The following is a 26,109-nucleotide window of genomic DNA, read 5'->3' on the forward strand; positions in this document are numbered from 1 at the left end:
CCACCCCCATAGTTCTGCCCGGACACTGAGGTCCAGCTCCGAGGGCCTTCTGGCGGTTCCCTCACTGCGAGAGGCCAAGTTACAGGGAACCAGACAGAGGGCCTCCTCGGTAGTGGCACCCGCCCTGTGGAATGCCCTCCCATCAGATGTCAAAGCGATAAACATCTACCTGACATTCAGAAGACATCTGAAGGCAGCCCTGTTCAGGGAAGTTTTTAATATGTGACATTTTAGTGTATCTTTCATCTTTGTTGGAAGCCACCCAGAGTAGCTGGGGAAACCCAGCCAGATGGGCGGGGTACAAATAATAAATTATTTTATTATTATTATTATTACTTATAACCGTCCCATATCTGGAGCAGAAATCAATTCAGCAAGCCACCAGCCAGCAGAGGCCTTTCCTCCAAACAGGTCTCCCTGGGGCCCAGAATCATGATACCAAGTTAGCTTCAAATGATAAGAGGGGGAATCCGTGCTGAGCTGCTCCCACAGGTAAACTTCAAGGGCGGTGCAGCCTTCTCTGTTTCATTAGCCCTTCTCCATCCTCTTGCAGCTGCAAGGTGGTGAAATGGAATGGCTGCTTCTCTTGCAAGGAGGCCCAGTGGTGTTATCCGGATTAATTTATCATAGGCTCGCTCCTTGTTCTCTCGACCAGCTCTGCAGAATTGGCAGAGCGGCTATCCCCAAGCCTGTCAATGCTGTCAGGAAGCTTAATCTGTCTTAGGTAATTAAAAAAGGTGTGAAGTTCACCCTCAGCTCCTGTTCTCATGCTAGACTACTTGTTTAAAATAACAGCTGGGGTTTTTTTGTGTGGTTGCGGGGAGAGTTGCAGCAGCCTTTCCTCTACAACCCCCTCCACGCAATTATTTGGGCCTGGCACTCCCTGCAACTTCAAGTCTACCTATGGGGAAGTTGATATCAATGGCGCATAGAAAGAGAAAAGAGAAAAGGCGTTTCTCTTTTTCTAATAATCAACTTCAACTGAAGGTTTTCTGCTAAAGATACAAAGAAATCACGCTAATCTAAAACAGGAAAACAAAAAAAAGGGATGAAGAAAAGAAAAGGAGATTACAAAGTCCTCTTTCAAAATTAACTACAGTCATACCTCGGTTTACAGATGCTTCAGGTTGCATTTTTTCGGGTTGCGGACCGCCGAAACCTGGAAGTACCGGAATGAGTTACTTCTGGGTTTCGGCGATCACACATGCGCAGAAGCGCTAAACAGTGCTTGCAGACATCCAATGGATTCAGGGCAGGGAAAAGAAATTTAAACTGTGGAATCCGCTCGCCCAGGAGACAGTGATGATCATGAACTGAGATGGCTTTAAAAGAAGATTGGACAAATTCATGGGGGAAGAGGGCTATCGATGGCTACTAGCCATGGTGGCTATGTTCTGTCTCCACAATTGCAGGCAGCAATGCTTCTGAACACCAGTTGCTGGAAACCACAGGAGAGAGGAAAGTTGGTCTTGGGGTTGGATCCTGTTTGGAGATTTCCCACAGGTGCTGTGAGAGCAGGATGCTGGGCTGGAATGGGCCATTGGCCTGGTTCTGCAGGCTCTTCTTGTGGTGTAGTGGTTAAGAGCGGTAGACTCGTAATCTGGTGAAGCGGGTTCGCTTCCCTGCTCCTCCACATGCAGCTGCTGGGTGGCCTTGGGCCAGTCACACTTCTCTGAAGTCTCTCAGCCTCACTCACCTCACAGAGTGTTTGTTGTGGGGGAGGAATGGAAAGGAGAATATTAGCCGCTTTGAGACTCCTTTGGGTAGTGATAAAGCAGGATATCAAATCCAAATTCCTCCTCCTCCTCTTCCTAAGCTAAGCAAATGCTTCCCCGTAAGGAACAAAAACAACACAGAGAGAGAGAGACATGCAGAATCGCCAGGTTGCTTGTGCTGAGTGGAGCACCCCGGTGCCACCTGTGTTATTGCAAAAGTCCTTCCCTGCTGGGAGCAGGCTTGTGGCGAGGCAGCTCTTCCACAGGTGTGACCTACATAATAACATACCACAAAAGAGTGTAAAAATCATAGCTATTTTTCAAATGCAGGAGTTGAAGGGAGCTGTTGGTTTAAAGGTGGAGCGGCCTGAGCTTGGAAACAGAGCTACCAGCAAAAGAGCTTTTGTGCCTTGCATTTTCTCTTTCCTCTCCATAGCATGGCGCTCAGTGCAAGTCATTGCTATGCATCCTCTCTCCCTCCCTCCCCTCCATTTCACTGGTGATGGGGAGGAGAAATAATAATAATAATAATAATAATAATAATAATAATAATAATAATAATAATAATGAATTTATATACTGCCCTTTATCAAAAGATCCCAAGACGATGTACATCAAAAACACATTATAGAACATCAATGATAAAAACATAGTATAAACATAGTAAAAAGCGTACTGACAGCCTAATAGTAAAATAATCATCATAGTAAAGAGTCTTCACCCCCACACTTTTACAGGCCATAAATTATTCAATAGCCATAGGCCTGAGTAAAGAAGAATGCTTTTGCCTGGTGCAAAAAACACATTGCAGCAGCAGCAGGACAAGAGCTGGAGCTACCTCAAGTGGCCGATAGGATAGTAGCCAAAACGGAGCCACAGTCTGTCTCTCCAACTACAAATCTGCCCCTCAATACCTTGCTGAGACAACTGAAATCTCCTACCTCCGCTGCAGGGCTGTTGTCCGCGGTCCTGAACTAGTTCTGCAGTCCCTGTCCAAGGTCCTGAACCTAGCTTGGCCTTAAACTCAGCTTACACAGACTCTTTCTATGGTAGAACTTCCCCTCTATCCTCTTAGCCACCTTTTTCATCATGGACCGGTCCACCATCCCTCAGACCATGTGGTGGGCCGGAGTATTTTTTGGGGGGGAAATATGAACGAATTCTTATGCCCCCCAAATAACCTAGAGATGCATTTTAAATAAAAGCACACATTCTACTCATGTAAAAACACCGGGCAAGCCCCACAAATAACCCAGAGATGCATTTTAAATAAAAGGACACATTCTACTGATGTAAAAACACGCTGATTCCCGGACCGTCCATGGGCCAGATTGAGAAGGCGATTGGGCTGGATCCGACCCACGGGCCTTAGGTTGCGTACCCCTGCTCTTAGCTGTTCTGCGCCTAGATAGCTGGAGCTATCTCAAGTGGCCGATAGGACGGTAGCCCAAATGGAGCCACTGAGACACAGGAACAGGGTATCCACATGCTCGGGGGGAAAGGGTATCAGAAATTTCTTGATAGAGAAAATAAATGTATTTTTTAATTGTTGTGACCCACCTGGAACCTAAGTGTCAAGGGCGGGTTATAAAATAATGCTGTTACTAAGAGCAACAGCAATAATCCCCAACCTAAATGACAGGATCGTCCTGGCAGTATTTGGAATTAATGAGCTGGAACAAAAGATTAAGAATAAAAGATTTCTGGGTACTCTCTTGCAATTCTGTTTAACAAAAATAAATAGAGGAGGTGGGGGAGGCGATACGAATTTGATAAATAAATGGGGCTTATAACAGAAGAACTAATTGGTGAAGACAACTTTCCTGAACTTTCCTCTTCCTTTTGAAGAGGCAGGACTATTATTCAAATGTTTATTTATTCTGCCTTGAAAATATTATGTAGCTCTGCAGGTAACTAGAGGTGAATTCAAGAGCCCTTTCTTCCCAGGTAATATTTTTAGCCAGCTAAACAATCACATCTGTTCTGCTGCTGAACGGATTCTGCTGTGACCTTATTGGAGTGGAAAATGTCAAGGGCAGGTGTCTGAGCGGATGACCTTGGGGTTCCAAACGGACTCGTTTTGTGTGATGCAGAAAGTGTGTTATACACTGGACTTGGAATGATGTTCTGGCATAGCGTGACCATAGCCCCGCAGGGTGGGTTTTCCCAGGCTGGCTGCCCCCCCAAATTCCACATCAGGATCTTGAAAGAGAGTCGGCCCATGTGCAACTGTACGTACCCTGCTCACATGCGACTATGCACAGCTGAGAACCTTGCAAAATGCAGGTTTCATGATAATGCAGACAGACGTTTGTATGAGAGCAAAGTCTGTTCCAACCTTTCGGAGGCTGAAGGGCAGACCAGAGAGTGCAAATACTTCTGCTTCCCCCCACCAACTCAAGTTCAAATCCACGCACACAATTGTGTGGGTGGAATTGGAGAGCACAACCATATGACTCACACTGCACACTTATTTTTAAGCCAGCATATCAATTGAATTGGAATAGGCAAGAGCGTTGTGCTTGGAGCAGAGATGCAATGTTCAAATTCTTGTTCAGCTCTCACCCTGTGTTGGAGAACCAGCATGTTGCTGGGCTAAAACTCCCATAATCCCTGGCTGTCGGCCATGTTGGCAGGGACTGATGAGGTCTGGATTCTGGCAACATATGGTGGGCCACAGGCTCCCCAACGCTGATACATCTTCAATGGAAGGTCCACACAATGTAACATAACATCTGCTGGTAAACGTCTTCATTATCCCTTGTTAGACGGACATCCCACAATGTTCTGCTCTCTCCTTCTTTCCCAACCCTCTCCCCCATTTCTGCCCCAGGAGCCAACTTTTCCTTGCGAGAGCTGGGCCTCGAAGACGTATCGCCTCCGCCACACGGGACTCTATACCGGACAGATATAGGGCTGCCCCACTGCGGCTACTCCATCAGCGCTGGCTCGGACGCCGACACAGAAGCCGATGCGGTCATGTCTCCGGAGCACCCCGTGAGGCTGTGGGGGCGCAACCCCAAGTCGGGCCGCAGCTCCTGCTTGTCCAGTCGAGCCAACTCCAACCTCACTCTCACCGATACGGAACACGATAACACCGAAACCGGTAAGAGAGACCGCCAGGGAGATACCAGTTCTTCTGTTCTGCTCCTTATGAAGACTCTTCTGTCCATCTGTTTGTCTTCCATCCTGTTGTTTTGTGTCCCAGTCTTTGTTTTTGTCTTCTAGACTTGCGGTGGAAAATCATTAGGGTCCTCTGGATGTTGTTAGCCTGCCTCCATCAGCCCTAGCCCATAAAATGGGCCAGTTCAGTCATTAGACTCTGTGGGGCAGTTGCTTCAGGCTGCAGGCTGGGGACAACTGGGAGGAGCGTTCTCCTCTGGGGAGCACACTGTTTACTACCTTCTGAGCTTGTCACCCACCAGTGGCATGTGGTAAAATTTTTCATAGGGGAACAGTTAGGGCCAGAGGTGCCAGCTTACAAGTGTGACGGAGGGGGTTCAGTGTTGTGTGTGTGACATTGCACATGTGAGCATAGTGCCTTCTTCCTGTTGGAAGTGCCGGTCAAACTCCAGTCCTTGGTGCAGCATGAATCTGCGACCCAGAGCTTCAGAAGTGGCAGGGAGAGGCTGTGTGAAGCATATTTACAGGCAGTTTATTTAGCGTACATCAGGACAAAGGAAAAAAACATGTCTTCCCCCCTTTCGGGTCCAAGCAAGCAGCATAAGCAAAAGCTATACACAAACGGAAGTTCCCAGCAAGCTGTGCTGGAATGTAAACAGGCATGTGACACACAACAGTTATGCCTGTACTTAAGGTGGAACGGAATATTCTAACACTTCCCTAAGTTAGGCAGAAGCTTCCTGGGCTTTGGAAAGGAGGTGCTGGGGAAACATTTAGGGGACTAGCCCAGCCCCCCTAGTCCACTGAGCGCACCCCACTGTCGCCCATGGTCACTGCCTGGGAAGTGTGAAGCCACCTGTTCCTCTTCAGGTAGCAGCGGAGGAGGATGAAGCAGGACTCTTGAGGAGGAGAAGGTGGGGATCACCATTTTCTGTTTTGCCTCATGTGGCAAAATGCCTTGGGCTGACCCTGGCCAGGCACGATGGGAGTTGTAGTCTATCCATGTCTGGGTGGGGACAAAAGGTTCTCCAGCAGCTCTGGGGTGTTAGATTTGGTTATGAGGAATGGCGGAGGAGAAATTGGGGCAAAATAGTTTTTGTACTTCACTGGCAAGGCTTCTTGTACAAAATGGTCGGCGGCATTGTGCTACGAAAAAGGCTCCCGTTTTGCTTGTCGTGCAAAAGCGGCGCTAGTTCAGCAGCCCCTGAGCTCTTCACAGGGCCCATTCAACCCAAAAAATGGAAAAATGCCACCCAAACTCCTGCATTTGAAATTTCACCCTATCAAGCATTTCCTCCTCTTTCTTTCCGCCCTGCTTTCCTTATCTCTCGAACTGATATCCTAGCAGATCATTTCCAAGCCTATCTCCGCTGACTCCCGCCACTTATGTAAATAACCCCAGCTTCTCTCTCTGTGAGGAGGGGGGGGGGGAAGGCGTATTTTTAGAAACTTGTCTTTTACGGAAACTTGAAGGTCACAGGGTGTTTCCCCTTCTTCTTTCACCTCCTCGGTTTTGTCTCCCCGGCCGCGGAGATGTCTCCCAGTTGTGGGGTTGGTGACGGAATGCACATTTCAGGGTCAACAGTTCTGTGAGGAAGAGTGTGCCTCAGTACGCAATTGCGGCTTGACCACAGCGTGTTTAAAGCGGGAAGGAAGGGTGGGCAGATGGGAAGCAGAGCACATCCCGAAGCAGCAGCCGTTGCAAGTGCTGTTCGTGCTCCTTTTTACACCTTTAATTGAACTGCTCCATTGCCAGTTTCTTAATATAGAGCAGGCGTCTTGGCCACGGAGGGGAATGGGATTTTGTTCTGAGCACCCGCATGGAATAAGTATAGCGGTTCTCTCCCTGCTGCTGCTTTCCACAGTCGGATTGGGTAGCATGTGGTGATTTTAAGTAAAATTGGTGCTTTTGGGGGGGGGGGTTGCTTTTTGTATACGAAGACTTGCAACACTGATTCCTCACGTGCTGCCCCCTCGCTTTCTGTTTTAATTTCAGTGACTGAGGCCTATTAAGGTTCTGTTCCGTCATAACAAAGATGTCATGTGAGGGTGGGCGAGGGTGTGTTTCAAACTAACTAACTAACTAACTAACTAACTAACTACTATCTGTAGAATAGGGGTGGGAGACCCTTTTCAGCCAGAGGTCACATTCCCTTCTCAGTGATCTTCTGGGGCCACATGTTATTATGATTATTATTCGGGAAAGTTTATACTGGTTGATGTCTTACTGTGCTTTTAATCTTTGGCGATTACTCGTAGCCGAGTAAGATTGTCTTCCATGAACATGGTTTTTAAAGTGAGTCTGTAAGTGACTGTGGAGGCCATTTCTGGATCTACACGTCCTTCCACAGTGGAGACATAAGTTTCTGGGCAGAAGTTGATCATGGTGAGGGTTTGCCAAGCGTGTCTTCCTCTTAGCGCATTTCTCCCTTGCGTCCTGAGTTTGAGCGTCTTCAAAGCCTATGACACCTTTGGTAAAGGCTGTTCTCCAATTGGAGCACTTGCAGGCCAGTGTTTTCCAATTGTTGCTGTTTATACTACTTTTTTTTTTTTAATTTGCCTTGAGAGAGCCTTTAAACCTCTTGTTGACCACCAGCATCAGGCTTCCCATTTTTAAGTTCGGAATAGAGTAGTTGCTTTGGAAGATGATCCTCAGGCATCCTCACAACATGACCAGTCCAACGAAGTTGATGTTGAAGAAGCATCGCTTCGACACTGGTGATCTTTGCTTCTACCAGTACACTGGCATTAGTTCACCTAATGTGTTTTTAATATTTTGTTGGGAGCTGCCCAGAGTGGCTGGGGCAACCCAGTCAGATGAGCGACATATAACAAATTAAATTATTATTATTATTATTATTATTATTATTATTATTATTATTATCACCCTCCATGCAAAGATACTAGTGGTTGACTGGATCCAAAGCAAGAGTGAAACAAGCAGATGAATGAATATGTTATCTTTGCACACAAAGCTAATGTCTGCACACACAAACACCCCTCTCTCTCTCCTCCAATATGGCAGGTGAGTCCGAGGATGAATCAAAAAGCATCTCAGAGGTGCTGATCTACAGGTGGGCCAGAGGGGAAGGGATCAGGGAAGCAAAAAGGAAACAGAAGCTTCCTCACAGCTAAGGATCCTTACTGCGGATCCTGAGATCTGCTCACAAAATGGCTTTGAGGATTTTACAGGGGAAATGTTTCCTCAGATGTTTGGCTAGATGGGATGTTCTTCCCTCTGCTGTACTCGAAGGTCGTTACCAAAAGACTCCATTTGAAAAACGACTTTGCCCATGTGGAGATGGTAACACGGAAACAGTGTCCCACGTCCTTCTATCTTGCCCCCTTTACAAAGACCTAAGGAATGAGATTATTACTCCACTCATTCTCTCCAACCCCGGCCGTTCACCAGACATTACACTGTATTTTCTATTATCTGATACGGATAGTCAGATAACAGAGAAGGTCGCGAGGTACATCGAGAGAGCTGCGAAATTGAGGGCCACCATCTGAGTGACAGACTTGTTCATCTGACGGACCTCCTTTTGCTTGTTCTTTTCTTCCTTTTATCCCTATTTTCACTTTTAACTCTTGTATAGCTGTGGCCTGTTGGCTTTGCTAATAAAGTTTTGATTTGATCCTCAGATGTGAAAATTATGCTGAAAGTAAGCTCAAAGCGACTCAAGGAAGGAGTGAGCTTACCGGATGCATTTTATCGGTCAATATTAATTGCTGACCGTATTGATAGAACGTATAGCCTTTAGCTGTAGTCAATGCAGAGTTTTATAAAGCTGCCATCAATGGCAGAGTTTATGGGGGCCATTAAAGCCCATTTTTTCTCCCACTGCATGTTAACATCAGCAACTTTTGTTATGTTTCCTTATTAGTTATGCAAAATAAATAATCAGTATTGAATTCTGATGTCTATACACCCAGAGCCTTCTGCATAGTTTTATTGCTTGGTGCTTTGGAAGAGAGTTGTTTCTTAAAGGGAAAGGTTGGGATTTGTGCTCCTCTGTTTCACAAAGTCATGGCCCTTCCCATTCGTTTGCAAGCCTTAGGGATGGCTCAAACATGCATGTGAGATGCCTAATCACTCAATAGTTGACTGGCAACCAAATGCAGGAACGGAACCCGTCAAAAACTCATCTGCCTGAGGTGTCTTTGGGGTTGAAGTATCTACTCTGGAAGTATCTACTCCGATGTTTCCAGATCCAAGAAACCTGTGAACTACTCATGGAACATAGGACCATCAATGACCATTAATCATGATGGCAGTGTACAACAGTAGACCTGAAACTCACGCAGGAGTTGCGTTCCAGAGGTCCACACAGAAAGGCAAAATTGCATAACGTTGGAAAGACCTCTCTAACTGCCACCCTGAGCCCACCCCTACCTGTCCAAAGCTGATGCAGGGAGAAGGCAAAGATCGCAGGAGCTTCTCAAGGCCTTCCAGATTCCTCCCATGACCTTCCCAGAGGCCAGTAAGCGGAGGGCTTAAAAACCTCATAGGACGAACAGTTGAGGGATCGGCGGGTTTTTTAGCCTGGGAAAGAGGAGACTGAGAGAAGATCTGTTCACCACCTCCAAAATCTGAAGGGATGACACATGGAGGATGGCTTGAGTCGGAGGTCCCGACTCAACATCAAGAAGACATTTCTGACAGTCTTCTTCTTTGGCGATCACTCATAGCTGAGTAAGATTGTCTTCCATAAACATGGTTTTAACAATGAGTCCATAAGTGACTGTGGAGGCCAATTCTGGATCCACACGTCCTTCCACAGTTGGGACATTGGTTTCCAGGCTGGAGTTGAACATGGTGTGGATTTGCCAAGCATGCCTTCCTCCTAGCACATTTCTCCCTTGTGTCCTGAGCTCAAGTGACAGTAGAGTGGACTCCCACAAGAAGTGGTAGACTCTCCTTCCTTGAAGGTTTTTAAGCATCTCTCATGAGTGATCTAGTTGAGATTCCTGCATTGCAGGGACCCTCAAGATCCCTTCCAGCTCTATACAGTGGTACCTCGGGTTAAGAACTTAATTCGTTCTGGAGGTCTGTTCTTAAGCTGAAACTGTTCTTAACCTGAAGTACCACTTTAGCTAATGGGGCCTCCCGCTGCCGCCGCACGATTTCTGTTCTCATCCTGAAGCAAAGTTCTTAACCCGAGATACTATTTCTGGGTTAGCGGAGTCTGTAACCTGAAGCGTCTGTAACCTGAAGCATCTGTAACCCAATGTACCACTGTAATTCTGTGATTCTATGGTTGACAGTTTCAGCCAAGTAGTTAGCGAGCCCAACTGCAACATCTCAGTATTACATGAACATTTAAACACCAGGCACAATAGGGCACGAGATGGAGCCAAGGGCTCCTATCCGCACGTTCGGAGTGGTAAAAAATAAGTAAATAAATGCCACGACTTCTATGAAGAAACCTGCTGTCGGATGGCACAACTATATCAGATTCCCTCCATGTTTGGGAAACCTGTTCCCCACTTGATCACAGTTCAATACGCCAGCACCTCTCTCTCTTTTGGATTGTGTGGTTAATGTCACAACAACGCAATTAAGATCTCTCGAGATAACAGGGTAGAGGACTACGATCATAATAAGGGTGTCCTTTGACATATGGTTCTTCCAAAAGATAGTTCATTAGCCTTCAGAAAACCAGAATGGCACCAAAACCATACATCTTCTTAAAAGGCTGGGATAATGTGGCACATCTGTTAGCCTGTTCTCAGACATAAACCTGAGCATGTTTTTCTACCCAGGACCATCTGCTTTTAAGCATCTCTTGTTTCACAGGCCAGGCACTTATATCTGCACATACTTACATGCACATGTGCGCACGCTAGATAGAACTGTATCCCTATCTCTCTCTCTCCCTCTCCTGATTTTCAAACCATGGATGAGCCCATTACTCTGACTCTATACAAAGACAAGGCTGACTCTTGTCTGTCCTGCCTTCAAGATTATTTTTTAAAAAAATAATTTTTATTGATTTTAACATATAAATTATAAAATGTACCACAAAACTTATCACTTATACAATCTTTTGAGACTTCCATCAGCACCTCTGATGATCCACCGTTTTAACCACTTATGCATTTCTTAACTTTATATTGCCTTTACATCTCTTAAGAAATCATCCTTCCCCTTTTCCATTTTTGCAATACTTCCAATAATACTCCTCACAAAACTTCTTGCAAACCTACAAACGTCGTCTGATCCTCACAAATACTTTTCAAATAGTCCATAAATTTACTCCAGTCTTCCGTGAATTTCTGGTCCTGCGGTTTCGAATCCTTCCTGTTAGTTTATCTAGTTCTGCCTAGTCCATTAACTTCATCCTCCATTCTTCAATCATCAGTAATTCTTCTTGCTTCCATTTTTGGACCAGTAATATTCTTGCTGCTGTTATTGCATATAAAAAGAGCTTACATTCCTTTCTATTTATATCACTCCCAACAATGCCCAGTAAAAATGCTTCTGGTTTCTTTATAAATGTATATTTCAACATTTTTTTCATCTCATTATATATCATCTCCCAGAAGCTTTTCACCTTTTTACATTCCCACCACATGTGATAAAATGTTCCCTCTTTTTCTTTACATTTCCACTAACTTGACAGGTGTGATATATCATCTATACATCATTTTCATCACTGCCTTCAAGATTTTGGTCATAGATCTGGTGGGATGCTGAAGGGTTTGAACATCTGGTTGAATAGAAGCCATGAGACTATAAAATCCTTAATATTTAATCTTTTTTTTAAGGAAAAAAAGGGAATCAGATCCTCAGAGTCAGGCTTTCTTTGCTTTCGCTTCCAGTGTCAAACTGTCAGATGGCTCCGCACTTGAGCCACATAAACTATCATTCTCATCATTCATCAATGGTAATGGATAATGGGAACTGTTAGAAATCTAGCCCGTCTTGAGGTATGTGCCTATCTGTTCAGGCACCGGCTGAATTCCTTAGACCTCCCTCCGGCGACTCCCGGCAGGATAAAACATACGAGGTCCGTTCCGGCGATTTTCCTCAGGCTGTGAGAAAAACACACCAACTGCTTCTCCTGCTTCTCCTCCTCCCTGCATATCCCCAGGGAGGGGAATCAGACACAGACAGTAAACGTATCTACATGTCTTTATTTGTGTCTTTTAGCAGTCATACAGTAAAGATGTCTGCTCTCTTCAACAGACAGAGAGGAACTCACCACCCATGTACGTCCTGTACAGGTCATATGACAAACCCACTGAGCTAACATCCGGTGCTCAGTACAGAATGGACTGCCCCTTTGTTCCCATGGCAACAGTCACAAACTTCCTGTTTGGCTTTCCAGCCACAAGCAGCAGACTTGGCTGCTATAGCCTTTGCTTGCTGCAGCATTGGTGCTTTAGAATAACAGGAACTGCAGTCCAAAACAGGACGAGGTTGGGGAAAACGGTATATTAAGATAACAGAGGGTTTTTGCACATGTAAATCAACATGCACACTCATTGCATTTATAGTAAGGTATTTGTTCTCCCCAAACCCTTTCAATATTTTTTATTTCTTTCTTATGAGTAGATTTTTTTATGATTTGCCAACTGAAAGTGACTTAGAATATAATGCAACAATTTTTAAAAGCGAAATAAAAGCTAAAATGATTGATGCACATGTGGCCAAGGGTGCCAACTTGAATAAAATATTGTGGCGGGAGGGACCATGCCCCACATAATCCATCGCATAGCACAGCACACACACACCATTTTAATGACAATGCCCATCATCTTTGGGGAGGCCTGAGCCTGATATTTTACTGGGGGCGGCAAAGACCCCCTCAGCCCTTATGAGTTGGATCCCATGCATGTGACACTACTACAGATGCCACATATTGCCTGCTCTGCATTTTTAAAAACTTGATTGTTCAGTGTGCCAGCACCTTTGGAACTCCCTGCCTCTTGAGCCGAGGCAGGCGCTTTTGCTGTACTCTTTCCAGTGCTTACTGAAAACATTTTTGTATAGACTGGCCTACCCAGATGCTTAGAAAGTTGAGGAATTTATTATTATTATTATTATTATTATTATTATTATTATTATTATTATTATTATTCCCTATACCCAGAGGTCTCAGGGCTGTTCACAGAATAAAATCAAAACGTAAAACCACAAAATACATAATCAAAATAAAAACGGCAACCCAATAACCCCACCCCAAAAAACCCCACATTTTAAAAGGGCATAGGATATCAATCAAATAAAACAAAGTCCTGCTTAAAAAGGAACATTTTTGCCTGGTGCCTAAAGACGTATAATGAAGGCACCAGGCGAATCTTAAATATGTTCAGTATTTTAACTTTAGTGTGCTTTTAAAGTAGGGTTGTGAATTTGTCTTTATTTTACTCTTTCGAAAACCACCTGGAGTGTTGTTCCTTTCAATAACTGGTGCTCTGAAGTGTATTGCTGCAGTACAGGTGGGTCCCCAAGAGGCAAGACACAGTGATAACAGCAAGAACCTTTATTGAACTCACAGAACTGGACAACAGGGGCAAAGCAAATGCTTATATACATTTCTGAACTGGGATCCACACAGTCACAAAAACAAATCAACTGAAAACTCCTCAAAATAAAAAGCACCAAATATAAGCTCCAAATATCACCTCAGAACCCTGCAATCTGAAACAGAAGGCTTGAATTACAATGGGGGGACGAAAATTAGCAGCGTAACAGGAAACACAGGGGGACATTCAGGGTTCAGGTCCCAAGTTGTTTGTGAACTAAGCTGTTCGAAAACCGAGGTACCACTGTATTCTAAGAGAGACTACATTTCTTCATCTCTCTGTGTGAATATTGAATAAATGACTTAGTAAGAACTCCTCTTGTTTATCTGCTCCTTGGCTGCCACCATGGGAGGGATTGGATTTCTTGAAGCCTGACACTGGGATTGAAGCTGGATAATTTCCCCAATCAGGCCAGCCCAATTTCAGAAGCAACCCAAACAGGTGTATGGAGCGACCATTTCCAGCAGGTGGGTCTTGGGTGACGTTCCTTTAAGAAATGGCTGTAAGGTGAGGGTAAGGGATAGCTGCTCCCCCAAAATCTTTGCTAGGAGATTTACTTCAAAGGTGCTGCTAGTCTCTGTTCTGCTACTTCCCTGCAGTTCCGCACTTCTCCCCAGGCTCCTCTGCTTATCAATATGCACAAGGCGCTGTCGTTTATCGATTAAGCCCTACCTCGTTCCGAGGTGATTTCGTAGACATGCTCAATAACAGTGGCTCCAGACCGGAGAGTTGGCCAATAAACATGGACTGTCATTGACCTTTGATGCAACCTTCACACTTATCTCTGTGGCGAATCAGAGGAACTCATGCTAGAGCTCATCTGGAAGACGTCTGCTTGTAGTGCATATTAATATACCAGGCAGAATCCTGTTTCATCAGGAAATTGAAGGAGATGACCTGTTGTTGTTGTTTAGTCATGTCCGACTCTTCGTGACCCCATGGACCAGAGCACGCCAGGCACTCCTGTTATCCACAGCCTCCTGCAATTTGGTCAGACTCATGTTGGTAGCTTCGAGAATACTATTCAACCCTCTCGTCCTCTGTCGTCCCCTTCTCCTTGTGCCCTCCATCTTTCCCAACATCAGGGTCTTTTCCAGGGAGTCTTCTCTTCTCATGAGGTGGCCAAAGTATTGGAGCCTCAGCTTCAGGATCTGCCCTTCCAGTGAGCACTCAGGGCTGATTTCCTTCAGAATGGATCGGTTTGATCTTCTTGCAGTCCATGGGACTCTCAAGAGTCTCCTCCAGCACCATAATTCAAGATGACCTGTAGACCAAACCAAAGAACTGGTGCACCAGCAAACGCCTTTATGGTACGGCACGCAACTTGTGTTTGTTATATGTGGAACAACAGATACCTAGGAACTCTGCATCAGGAATGGGGGACCTTCAGATTTTGGAAGACTCCCAACTCCCTTCAAGGGTCTAGAAGCCAAGCCTTATGAGGAACGGTTGAAGGAGCTGGGTATGTTTAGCCTGGAAAAGAGGAGGCTGAGAGGAGATGTAATAGCCATCTTCAAATATCTCAAGGGCTGTCATGTGGGGAATGGAGCAAGCTTGTTTTCTCTTGCTCTGGAGGGCAGGACTCGAACCAATGGCTTCAAGTCACTTGAAAGAAGATTCTGACTCAACATCAGGAAGAACTTTCTGATGGTGCCTCCAGCACCCAGCTGCAACTTGTTTCTCCCTTGGCGCTGGTAGCGGAGGGACTCAGAAGGGGGTGATTTCACCAGCAATATACCACTGAGTGAAACTGTAATCCCAGTCTGTCCCTCCTACCACTCCTGAGTGATATATTGATATATATCCAGGCCTTCCTGGATACTGACCATTTTCATTCAGCAACAAAACCTTGTTGTTTTTCAGTGTGTTTGGGCTTGGATGAGGAAGATCCCCTTTTTATTGGACACCTATTGGCTAACATTTCTGTGATTTCTCACCTCACCTCCTTTCTTTCCAGCTGTATCATTTAGTTCAGTGTTTCCCAACCTTGTGCCTCCAGATGTTTTTGGCCTACAACTCCCATCATCCCTAGCTAGCAAGACCAGTGGTCAGGGATGATGGGAATTGTAGTTCAAAAACAGCTGGAGGCACAAGGTTGGGAAACACTGATTTAGTTAGCCAGTTAGTTATTAAATTTATATACCACCCTTCATCCGAAGATTTCAAGGAAATTTACAAAATATTTTCACCTGTTAACTTTGCTTTAAATGCTAGCTATGTTGGCGCTGTGTGTTAAACAACAGAGCCTAGGACTTGCCAATCAGAAGGTTGGCGGTTCGAATCCCCATGACGGGGTGAGCTCCCGTTGCTCGGTCCCTGCTCCTGCCAACCTAGCAGTTCGAAAGCACATCAAAGTGCAAATAGATAAATACCATATTTTTCGCCCTATAGGACGCACCGTCCCATAAGGCGCACCTAGTTTTTTTTTGGGGGGGGAAATAAAGGGGGGATTATTTTTTTCCCAGGCATGGGGCTGGGGTGGGGGATGCCCAAGCTTCCCCCGACCCCAGCCCCCAGAACAGGCAACTCTCCGCAAGCCGTGGGAACCTGGCGCTAGGCTCCCGCGCCTTGCAGAGAGCTGCGCGAAGCCTGGAGAGCGAGAGGAGTCGGTGCGCACCGACCCCTCTCACTCTCCAGGCTTCAGAGAAAGCCTGCATTCGCCCCATAGGATGCACACACATTTCCCCTTCATTTTTGGAGGGGGAAAAGTGCCTCCTATAGGGCGAAAAATACGGTAGGTACCGCTCCAGCGGGAAGGTAAACTGTGTTTCCATTCGCTGCTCTGCTTCGCCAGAAGCGGCTTAGTCATGCTGGCCTCATGACCCGGAAGCTGTATGCCAGTTCCCTTGGCCAGTAAAACAAGATGAGTGCCGCAACCCCAGAGTCGGTTACGACTGGACCTAATGGTCAGGGGTCCCTTTACCTTTATGTTCTTTACACTTTAAGAGATAAGGGTATATGCTCATAGAAGTCTACAGGCAATTGCAGGGGACCGATTTAGTGAGCTCACATCCTGAGTTATTCGCAAAGAGTTTACGCAACGTTGGCTATCTAAGGAGCATTCGTTCTAATGTGCTTTCAGGGAGGTTAGCTGATGTTGCGTCGAAGCAAGTGTTATCCCAAAATTTCCCAAGGCATTTTCGCCACTGCTCTCCTAATCAGCTATATCTACATAATTTGAATACCATTGAGTCTGGCAGTGACCTATGTAACAGGGTTTTGCTTTGGGTTTTTAAGAAGCAGGCAGCTTTCTTCACTCATAAGGAGAGGGACAAGACTGGCGGCTGATCACTGGATCATCGTCTAGGCTTGTCCCTCCTCGCATTAGCCTAGATGATTTGCTATCCCTCTTCATGGTGTTTTATGTAAACTGAGATGCTGGATGTGAATTAGGCTTGCATCACAAGGGAAAAAAGAACTGTATCCACAGCTCTTGAACTGATATGTTGATCTTCTTAACTCGTATTCAGTGATGCTTTCTACTACGACCTTTGGCTGGTATTGTTGCCTCCTATTTTCCTGGTCGATAGTTTCCCTCGGTTGCATCAGCTTTTAATATATTTATGCAAAACAATTACCCTCAAAACTTTCAATGCTGGGGATAGGAAGCAAAACAATTTAAGACGTAATACCTGTGTGATATGGCTGATCATCCAGTGTTGCTGGCAAACATTAGGAGGCAGCATTATTGTAAAGAGCCAATTACTTTCTTTTTTTATGAGCATTGGAAAGTAATAAAGCCGAGTTATAAAACCTAGATGATTATGACGCTCAGAAATGTTTTGCATTTTAAGAGGCGAAGGGTATCCTTTTAATTGCATCCAAGCTCCCATCAACCAATGATTAGTTACTTTCCGAGCAATAAACATTACCTGAGAAGCAATAAAAGGATGGGCAGAAAAGTTATTTGACATGTGGGAGGGAAGCATGGCTTTTATGGTTGAGATCTTCGGAGTCCTGAGGGCAATCTTTATTTTTGCAACATGTTTCCTTCACGACCTTGGAGAAGCTGCAGGATTACTTCCTTCCACGGTGCTCCTGCCACTGTTGGCCTTCCTTCCCAAGCTTCTATAGATGAGCTTCCTTTATAGCAGGGATATTCAAACTCCCATCAGCCCTTCAAACATGGCCAGTGGTAGTAGTTGTTGTTGTTTAGTTGTTTAGTCGTATCCGACTCTTCGTGACCCCCTGGACCAGAGCACGCCAGGCACTCCTGTCTTCCACTGCCTCCCGCAGTTTGGTCAAACTCATGCTGGCAGCTTCGAGAACACTGTCCAGCCATCTTGTCCTCTGTCGTCCCCTTCTCCTTGTGCCCTCCATCTTTCCCAACATCAGGGTCTTTTCCAGGGAGTCTTCTCTTCTCCTGAGGTGGCCAAAGTATTGGAGCCTCAGCTTCAGGATCTGTCTTTCCAGTGAGCACTCAGGGCTGATTTCCTTAGGAATGGATAGGTTTGATCTTCTTGCAGTCCATGGGACTCTCAAGAGTCTCCTCCAGCACCAGAATTCAAAAGCTTCAATTCTTTGGCGATCAGCTCTCACTTCCATACATCACTACTGGGGAAACCATAGCTTTAACTATACGGACCTTTGTTGGCAAGATGGTAGTTGTAGGCCAACCAAATCTGAAGGGAACCCTGTGGGATACTTTTGCTTTATAGGATGGCCTTTGAGTTATAAACCATTTGGTGGAAGAGTGAATTGCTCATTGTTTTAAAATCTCAAAAGCTGAAGCATAACTTAAGGTGTTTTAGATACTAACCAACATCAAGGACATATTGTAAGTCTCCTTGATTTCAGTGGAAGAGACTAAGTGAAGCATTCCCAATGAAAACAATGGAATCTACTCATGCTTAACTTTAGATCGAACAATATTTGGATTGTTCGAAAGGTCGTTCAGGAAAGCCCACCGTTTCTGCCTCATCAAGGAACACTTAATAGGGGTTACTTTAAAAACAGTGGTATAAATAATTGGATGATGGAAAACAAGTCTCCATCTCTTTCCCTCTCTCCCCCCCCCTTTTTTTTTTTTAAATGGACTTGCCCTTGAAATTCCCAGGAGGCTGCTCAATTTTTACCAGCTGTGGATCTGGCAATTACAGGGTTTGTGAACTCATTCCTTGTTTGACAGGTTCAATTTGGAATTTGAGGTTAAACCACCCCTAGTTGAAACCATGTGACAGCCAGGCTGGCTTTTGCACCCAAAGCCACAAATATGGGCAGAGGGAGCTTTGGTCTAAATTCAGCCCAGGTTTCTCATCCTTCACAGAAGACGTTGTTTTCTTTTGGACAAGCTGGTCTGAGTTTCAGGCCTGTAATTTTAATTTCCCCCCAAACCCACTACAATGAACGCCGTTCAGGTGACGTTTTCTTTCTTTCTTTCTTTCTTTCTTTCTTTCTTTCTTTCTTTCTTTCTTGAGACAGAAATAGTAAGGAAAGGTCTTCGAAGTGGCTTGACCGCAACGGCCTTCACCTCTTGCATGTGGGCAACCCCACATCCCGCTCCTTAGATACAAACTGTGGGTATCATCTTGGAAATCACACAGGACCATGCTTTTGCTCTAAGGATAGCCATTGAACTGCACATACACACTATTCCAGGCACCACATTTGCCATGAAACCATGAGATAACATCTTGCCTATTCTTTGATCTTGCATGGTCAAGAAACATCTTGTTTTAGACATGTGGCCCACTAGCAAAGATGGCAGCCCCTTGGTTTGAGAGGAGGAGCCAATGTCATGTCCTCCAGATGTTTCAGACTACAACACCCATTAGGCCCATCAGCATGGCTTAACAGCCAGGGGTGATGGGAGTTGTAGTCCAACAACATCTGTCATGAATGCTTTAGCTGAAATTCCTGCATTTCTTGGGATCTCTTCCAGTTCTACAATTCCATGAACATCTGGAGGGCATCAGGTTGGGGAAACTGCCCTGTATCTTTTTGTCCAGCTTTTTCGTCACCACGTTGAGCACAAACTGTCTGCGGCCAACACTGGTTTTCAGCTTGACAATTTCAAGGGGTTCATCCAGCTGTCTTTTTTTCTCTTGGTGAGAGCCAAGTGATGTTGTGAAGCGAGTGTTATAGCGGTCTTATCTCACCTGCAACATATTTTCATTCTTTTCCATCCCGCTTTGCCCGTAGGTTATTTAAAGTCAACAGCTAAAACAAAACAAAAACTCTGATGCTGGATGAATTGCTAATATGGTCATTTCTGAAAGAAAGAAAGAAAAATCTAATTGGCAGCAGATGAAAAATTGAAGCTGTTCCTTAAATGAGCAAGTGCTTGAAAATGGAGGAACTGTTTAAACAAAATGGTAACCTTAACCATGTCATAACTTCCATGCAGTTAGCAAATGTTTGTGTGTGTTTTGAGCAAACAGTTGTGCAAGGATTCTCTTTTCCAGACACGGACCAAGATAAGGAGACTTTAACCCTTTGCACTCACTGCAGTCCTTTGCATGAAAGAAACAATGTCCTGTAGTGCAGTGTTTCCCAACCTTGGGCCTCCAGCTGTTTCTGGACTACAACTCCCATCATCCCTAGCTAGCAAGACCAGTGGTCAGGGATGATGGGAATTGTAGTTCAAAAACAGCTGGAGGCCCAAGGTTGGGAAATACACATGGTTGTATTTTGACTGGGGACATCCAGCTTCAGCTATGAAGTTCAAGAAATAACTTGTCGTCAGTGACCAGTTTACCATATCTCAACGGCCAGTTTGCAAATCAACACGCATCTACAGCCCAGAAAGAGTGGCTGGGGCAGCCCAGCCAGATGGGTGGGGCTATAAATGTGATGATGGGGGGAAAATCTGGATACAGCAAGGGTGTGCCTGATGAATCTGAAGACTGATCCAGTTTAAGCAGTTCTGCTTACATTCTAAGCCCCATTCCATGCCCAATAAGCACAGGATTCCTTTGCCCAATGGTGCCGTGGTCCATGGATTGCAGCAAAATACTAGGCAAGGTTTTCCCCAGTATCTTCTATGTGTGATGGGCTCCTGGGGAAAAGCTGTCCCATGAGCCCTTGCTGCAGAAAGGAGGGGAAACCCTATATTAAGGCTGATTCCCCTGGAGCTCACAGCAATTTTGCTTTGAGAGCTTCCCACCCGCCAACCCTCAGGTTAGAGCAATTTGGGGTTGCTGGTGGACAGGGCCGGAAATTATTATTTTTCTCTCAATTTGATTGGCACTTGGTTGGTTGTGTGTGTGTGTGTGTTTTGTTTTTCCCCCTCAGTGAAATTACGGCTTCCCTTTGTTAGGCAGAATAGCATTGTTTGTATGAGGGTGAAATTGGCATTGGGCAGGATCAATATAGCACAAGTAAAAGGTTAAAGAAAGGTAAAGGACCCCTGGATGGTTAAGTCCAATCAAAGGCGACTATGGGGTTGCGGCGCTCATCTCGCTTTTCAGGCCGAGGGAGCCGGTGTTTGTCCACAGACAGCTTTCCGGGTCATGTGGCCAGCATGACTAAACCACTTCTGGCGCAATGGAACACTGTGACGGAAGCCAGAGTGCATGGAAATGCTGTTTACATTCCTGCCGCAGAGGTACCTGTTTATCTACTTGCACTAGTGTGCTTACGAACTGCTAGGTTGGCAGGAGCTGGGACAGAGCAACGGGAACTCACCCCATCACGGGGATTTGAACCGCCGACCTTCCGATCAGCAAGCCTGAGAGGCTCAGTGGTTTAGACCCAACCGCCACCTACGTCCCTTATAGTATGGGGGAGTCGTAAGGGGCCTGAGGGAAGGATTGACCCTGACAAACCCAAGCGTTGGTTCGGTATCTGCCTGGTTGGAATCCACACCTTGGTGTCCTAGGGAGACCTTGCTTGGTTGGTTTGCACCACGGCAAAGCTCAACCCTGGTTGATTCATGTCGTACAGGTTTGGAAAGGTCCAAACCCAGCAGATCCATTCCATCAACATGGGTCTTGTGGAATGATGAACTGATCTGGGGACCCAATGCCATGCCAACCCTTGCCCTGCCCGCTGCTGTCAATAAAGATTTGGCCTGATTTTATCCCATCACTGTTGCACAGTCTGGTTGTTTTGCAGCTTTCATGGGTCACATGATGCGCCCGCCTGGGCAAACAACAACCTGAATCTCCGATGCCATTCTTGGGTTGAAGAGGCAAAATGGCCGCATCTCTGCTTCCACTTTAAAGGGTTTTGTTGTTGTTGTTTTATAAAAAAAAGAACCAGCAAGTACCATCTAGTTAGTGATTTTTAATTAATAAATGATCCCTGCGAAGGCGACGGCTGCCGCTCGAATAAATCATTCGGTAACAGTTCCTTGCAATGGGATTGTTTGAAAGTGCTGTACTGTACAGCTGCTTGGAACCAGCTGTAATAGATTTGAGAGGGGATGCAGTTAAGAGGCCGGTCATTACCTGATGCTTAATGATCCATAGCCTGTACAAGCTACGAAGCAAATCTGTGCTCTTTGCTTCAGAATGCGGGCTGATTCTGGGTCTGAACACAGTTCCTCATAAAGTGCCCGGAGTCCATGGACAAGGAGATGTTTCAAAGGGAGACTAGGAGGAAGAGGACGCTGCCGAAACCTTCATATCAGTGCTTGATTTACCGACAGCTGCTCTTCAACCCTAATAGACGGTTCCCCAAGCAATTCAACATATTAATACCATGATTATCGGGGCATGTAGCGCTACCCTACAGTTTGCAGTAGAATCCATCAGGTATAATTAATTGACATGAGTATCAGTTGGGATCCCCCAAACTTGCCACTGCAGAGACTGTGCTAGCAAAACTTTGGAAACAAACTCATTTCCCATTGGTTAAAGTGGAATGGTTGCCAAAAGTTTTGGGCATAGCAGATGTAAACCAGTGGTACCCAGAAGAGAAACTGCTAATCCATTCCAGGGTTGACCAAGAATTAACTAACCTATTTTATAGTCTGTCGAAAAGTCCCGCTGCATAGAATGCGAGTGCGTTTTGTAATGTTTAAATCAAGGTTGAAATATTTTGCATCTTGGATTTTGGGTTTTGGATCATCATTAATGGTGTGCGGAAACTCTGGAGGTTTTTTTTGTTTTGTTTTCATTCACGTCCACCTGCTTTCCAAGGCGTTCTTTCCAAACAGATGTTCCTAGTATCGCCCCTCCTTTTGTTCTTCTGCGTGACTCAAGAGCTATTTTCACCCAGCACACCTCTATTCCAGGATGCCAAACTTGTCCTGGGCTGCCATTTTGGGATTACTAAGCAAAACAAGCGAAGCTTCTCAAAGCCTTTTAACAATCTGGGCTAGGTTCGTGGAACACACACTCTGTATTGTTATCCCCTAAGTCTTCCCCATGAAACAGGCAGGTCTGCATTTATTATTGGTTTGTCATCACATCTGCTAATCTCCGATATCCTGGAATGCTGCTCCCTTCATTTTGCTTGGGGCTGCCATTCATATAGATTATTTTATTTTATTCTTTTTAAAAGGAAGACTTTGCCTGCGATGTTTTCTTAATGTGTGGGGCTTTTTGCCTCTCGAGGGACTTTAAAGCACAGACCTCTTACAAAGAGGGGATCAGCTTATTGTCTCTGCATCCTGATCCTGCATGATTTACCTCTTTCAAGCCTTTTGCAAGAGATAGAGGGAGTGAATGTGCAGTGGCTGTGACCCAATCCCACCTACTTAGCGTTCCTCTGCTGGAATGTCTCTAGTTAATTTGCAAATTAATTTTGCTTCTCTTACCCACCCCATGTATGTCTAGGCAACACACTTTTCTTCTCCTTCTCAGGAGAAAAAAAGGATCAATGTAAAAATAGAGTTAAAAATCAAGTAGCTAACCAAAACGTATTTTACTTTCCAGTTGCAGGAGTGGTGTATTTTTTTGGTGCAGGAAAATGTGCGATCTGAGCAAAAGGTTTGTTTAATGAGGTTGTGGCAGACACCAGACTCGGCTTGTTTAAACAGTCCACCACACTGAGCTGCATGAAATGAGAGAATTAGGATATAAAATGTGATCAGGAATGAGAGAATCTGCTCATTTCATTTTCTCCCAGTTTTTTCCAATTCTAAATCCAATTCTCCACATTTCCAAATTAGTTCTAAAAAAATTTTTTAGAAGTTTTCATGAAAACCCACCAGCATTTTAAGTGCAAATTCCTCCTAGCCTTCACCTTTTGTATGCAATTTCACCTGAATGTTTCTGCAAAGCATTTCTCCCAATATAATGTATGTTATGTTAACGTAAAATCCCTAATCCAGATAAGATTTCGTCCAGGCAGAAGTGGGAAGCTAGAGTTTTGTTGTAAAGTGAAGGATGGTTAAAACACATAAAGTATTTTCTTCCTTCCTGCAACTCTGCTTGGTTTCTGTCCTCACTGTTGTTTATCTTTTCTGCAATGCTTCATTAAGTTTCCTCCATAGGAATAGAGAGGCATTTTGTCTTCCCTGAAAGCCAAGGTCCACATCTGTCTCCAAAGTGACACAGAGACCCTAAGCTGGGGAGGAAATGAATGACCCTGAGAGTTTTTCCTCACCCAAAAGAAGAGTCTCAATAGAAGTGGCTGCCCCATCCAGTGCAGGATTTACGTAGAAGCTAAACAAGCTATAGCTTAGGGCCCCACTCTCTTAGGGGGCCGCAAAAAATTTAAAGGGGAAAAAACTGGATGTACATTTCCAAAATATAAGATAAAAAACAAATCAAATAAAACCTACATACAGCAAGAGTGTTTTGTGTTGTGTAGGCTCCATAGCTGTCAACTTACAGATTTGAAAATAAGGGACCAGCAGCCTTGAAAATAAGGGACCAACAGCCAAAATAAGGGACCTGCAGCCTCACCTGTTCCAGGCACTCCAGTCTTCCTGTCCTCCTGCAGTCTGGTCAAACTCATGCTGGTAGCTTCGAGAACACTGTCCAACCAACTTTGTAACCAGAGGTTCAACTGAATAGAATCTGAATCACATGCACCACAAGGCCTATGCATCCTCAACTTAAGATGGCTCCCCGGCCTGGCTTTGCACTGCAAAGTTTGCAGCAGCACGTGTAACAAAATGGCGTCCAGCATTCAAAAACCCCCTCAGCTTGCATTAACTAGCCACACACAAGGCATGCAAGCTCCACCCCCCAGTCGTTCTTAGACTTCTTATTAGGTGAGCAACACAGCCAAGCAACACAGTTGGAGCCTCCCTCCTCCCTGGCCAGCAGGGAGGGAGGGAGAGGAGCTGCTTTCTTTGAAATTTAAGGGACACCGTTTAAGGGACATTTAAGGGACATCCATCAATAAGGGACAGCAGCGGGACATGGCCCTAGAATAAGGGACTGTCCCTTCAAATAAGGGACACTTGACAGCTATAGTAGGCTCCTAGGATGTAAGTCATGGGCCCCGCCTACTAGCCTGCTCCCTAAAATATCACTGGTTTGCTCATTTCTATATATAGGGTGCCTACATTCTGCATGGACTGGTTGCATGGTAACAGGTGCAAATGGCGTTAGATACCTATTAGGTCCATAAATTACCATGTAGCATATATTCAACACAAAAAGCAGCAACGATTTGTTGTTGACAAAGGACAGCTGGGCATATAAAGGGCCCCGTTACCTTCAGTAGCTTAGGGCCTCATCAAACCTAAATCTGGCCCTGTCCCCATCGCCCACAGCCCCTTACTTCCCACACTCGCAAGAAGTTGGAGTACAAACTAGGAACAACCTGAGAGGATTTCTGATTGGAGTGGCCAAATTATTGGCTGTATCAGAGAGGTAACAAGTGCAGAAGCATCCGCCAGACTGCACTTTCCATGGAACCTCCTTCCTTCCTTCCTTTTTATTCCATCAGTGCTGTACCTCTTTTGCCACAAGTGAATCTGGTGATTTTGCTTCTCTCTTTGTGCCTTAGAAGGATTCAGTTCCGCCCTTCCTTCTCAGCGTTGCACTTGAAATTAGCACCTGCAATCAGTTCTCCACATTTCATAATAATAATAATAATAATTTTTATATCCTGCACATCTGGCTGGGCTTCCCCAGCCACTCTGGGTGGTTCTCAACAGAATTAAAAGCACAATAAAACATCAAACATTAAAAACTTGTGGTTATTATTGTGATTGTTATTTTTTAAGTCCTAAATGCAGAGGGGTTTTAGTCCAAACTTCTCCTAATATACACATCTTTGTATGCAATTTTGCCTAATATACAGGTTTTTTGCAAAGACTTTTCCTTTATAAATGCGTTTTGATGCTATTTTCATTAACATTCACATTTTTCACCTGGCGCCTAAAGGTACATAGTGAAGGTCCCGGCAGAACCAAAAGAGCAATCATTTTTAAACGTGTGTCTGCACATATAAATTATCACATGCAGGCTTTGTGCACAACTGCATAAACTTTTGCCCCTTTCACCCCGAATTAAAGCAACGCCCAACCTGGTGATAACCAAATAAATGTAAACTAATGTGAAGAGTGTGGGACACAGGTGGCGCTGTGGGTTAAAGCCTCAGCGCCTAGGACTTGCTGATCGAAAGGTCGGCGGTTCGAATCCCTGCTGCGGGGTGCGCTCCCGCTGCTCGGTCCCAGCGCCTGCCAACCTAGCAGTTCGAAAGCACATCCGGGTGCAAGTAGATAAATAGGGACCGCTTACCAGCGGGAAGGTAAACGGCGTTTCCGTGTGCAGCTCTGGCTCGCCAGAGCAGTGATGTCACGCTGGCCACGTGACCCGGAAGTGTCTCCGGACAGCGCTGGCCCCTGGCCTCTTGAGTGAGATGGGCGCACAACCCCAGAGTCTGTCAA

The 26,109-nt window shown here is 45.3% G+C and overlaps 1 protein-coding gene across 11 annotated transcripts in view; it reads left to right on the forward strand.

Annotated features, from left to right (window-relative positions):
• TENM4 (teneurin transmembrane protein 4) overlaps window positions 1-26,109 on the forward strand; it is a 628,724-nt gene that overhangs the window by 278,362 nt on the left and 324,253 nt on the right. For all 11 annotated transcript variants that reach the window (XM_081909492.1, XM_081909496.1, XM_081909502.1 and 8 more), the window contains one exon: window positions 4,549-4,821. In XM_081909492.1, the coding sequence (XP_081765618.1) occupies window positions 4,549-4,821 (273 nt within the window). The remainder of the gene's footprint in view (window positions 1-4,548; window positions 4,822-26,109) is intronic.

Source organism: Podarcis melisellensis (assembly GCF_964234715.1).
Source record: "Podarcis melisellensis genome assembly, chromosome: 4".
Taxonomy (NCBI): domain Eukaryota; kingdom Metazoa; phylum Chordata; class Lepidosauria; order Squamata; family Lacertidae; genus Podarcis; species Podarcis melisellensis.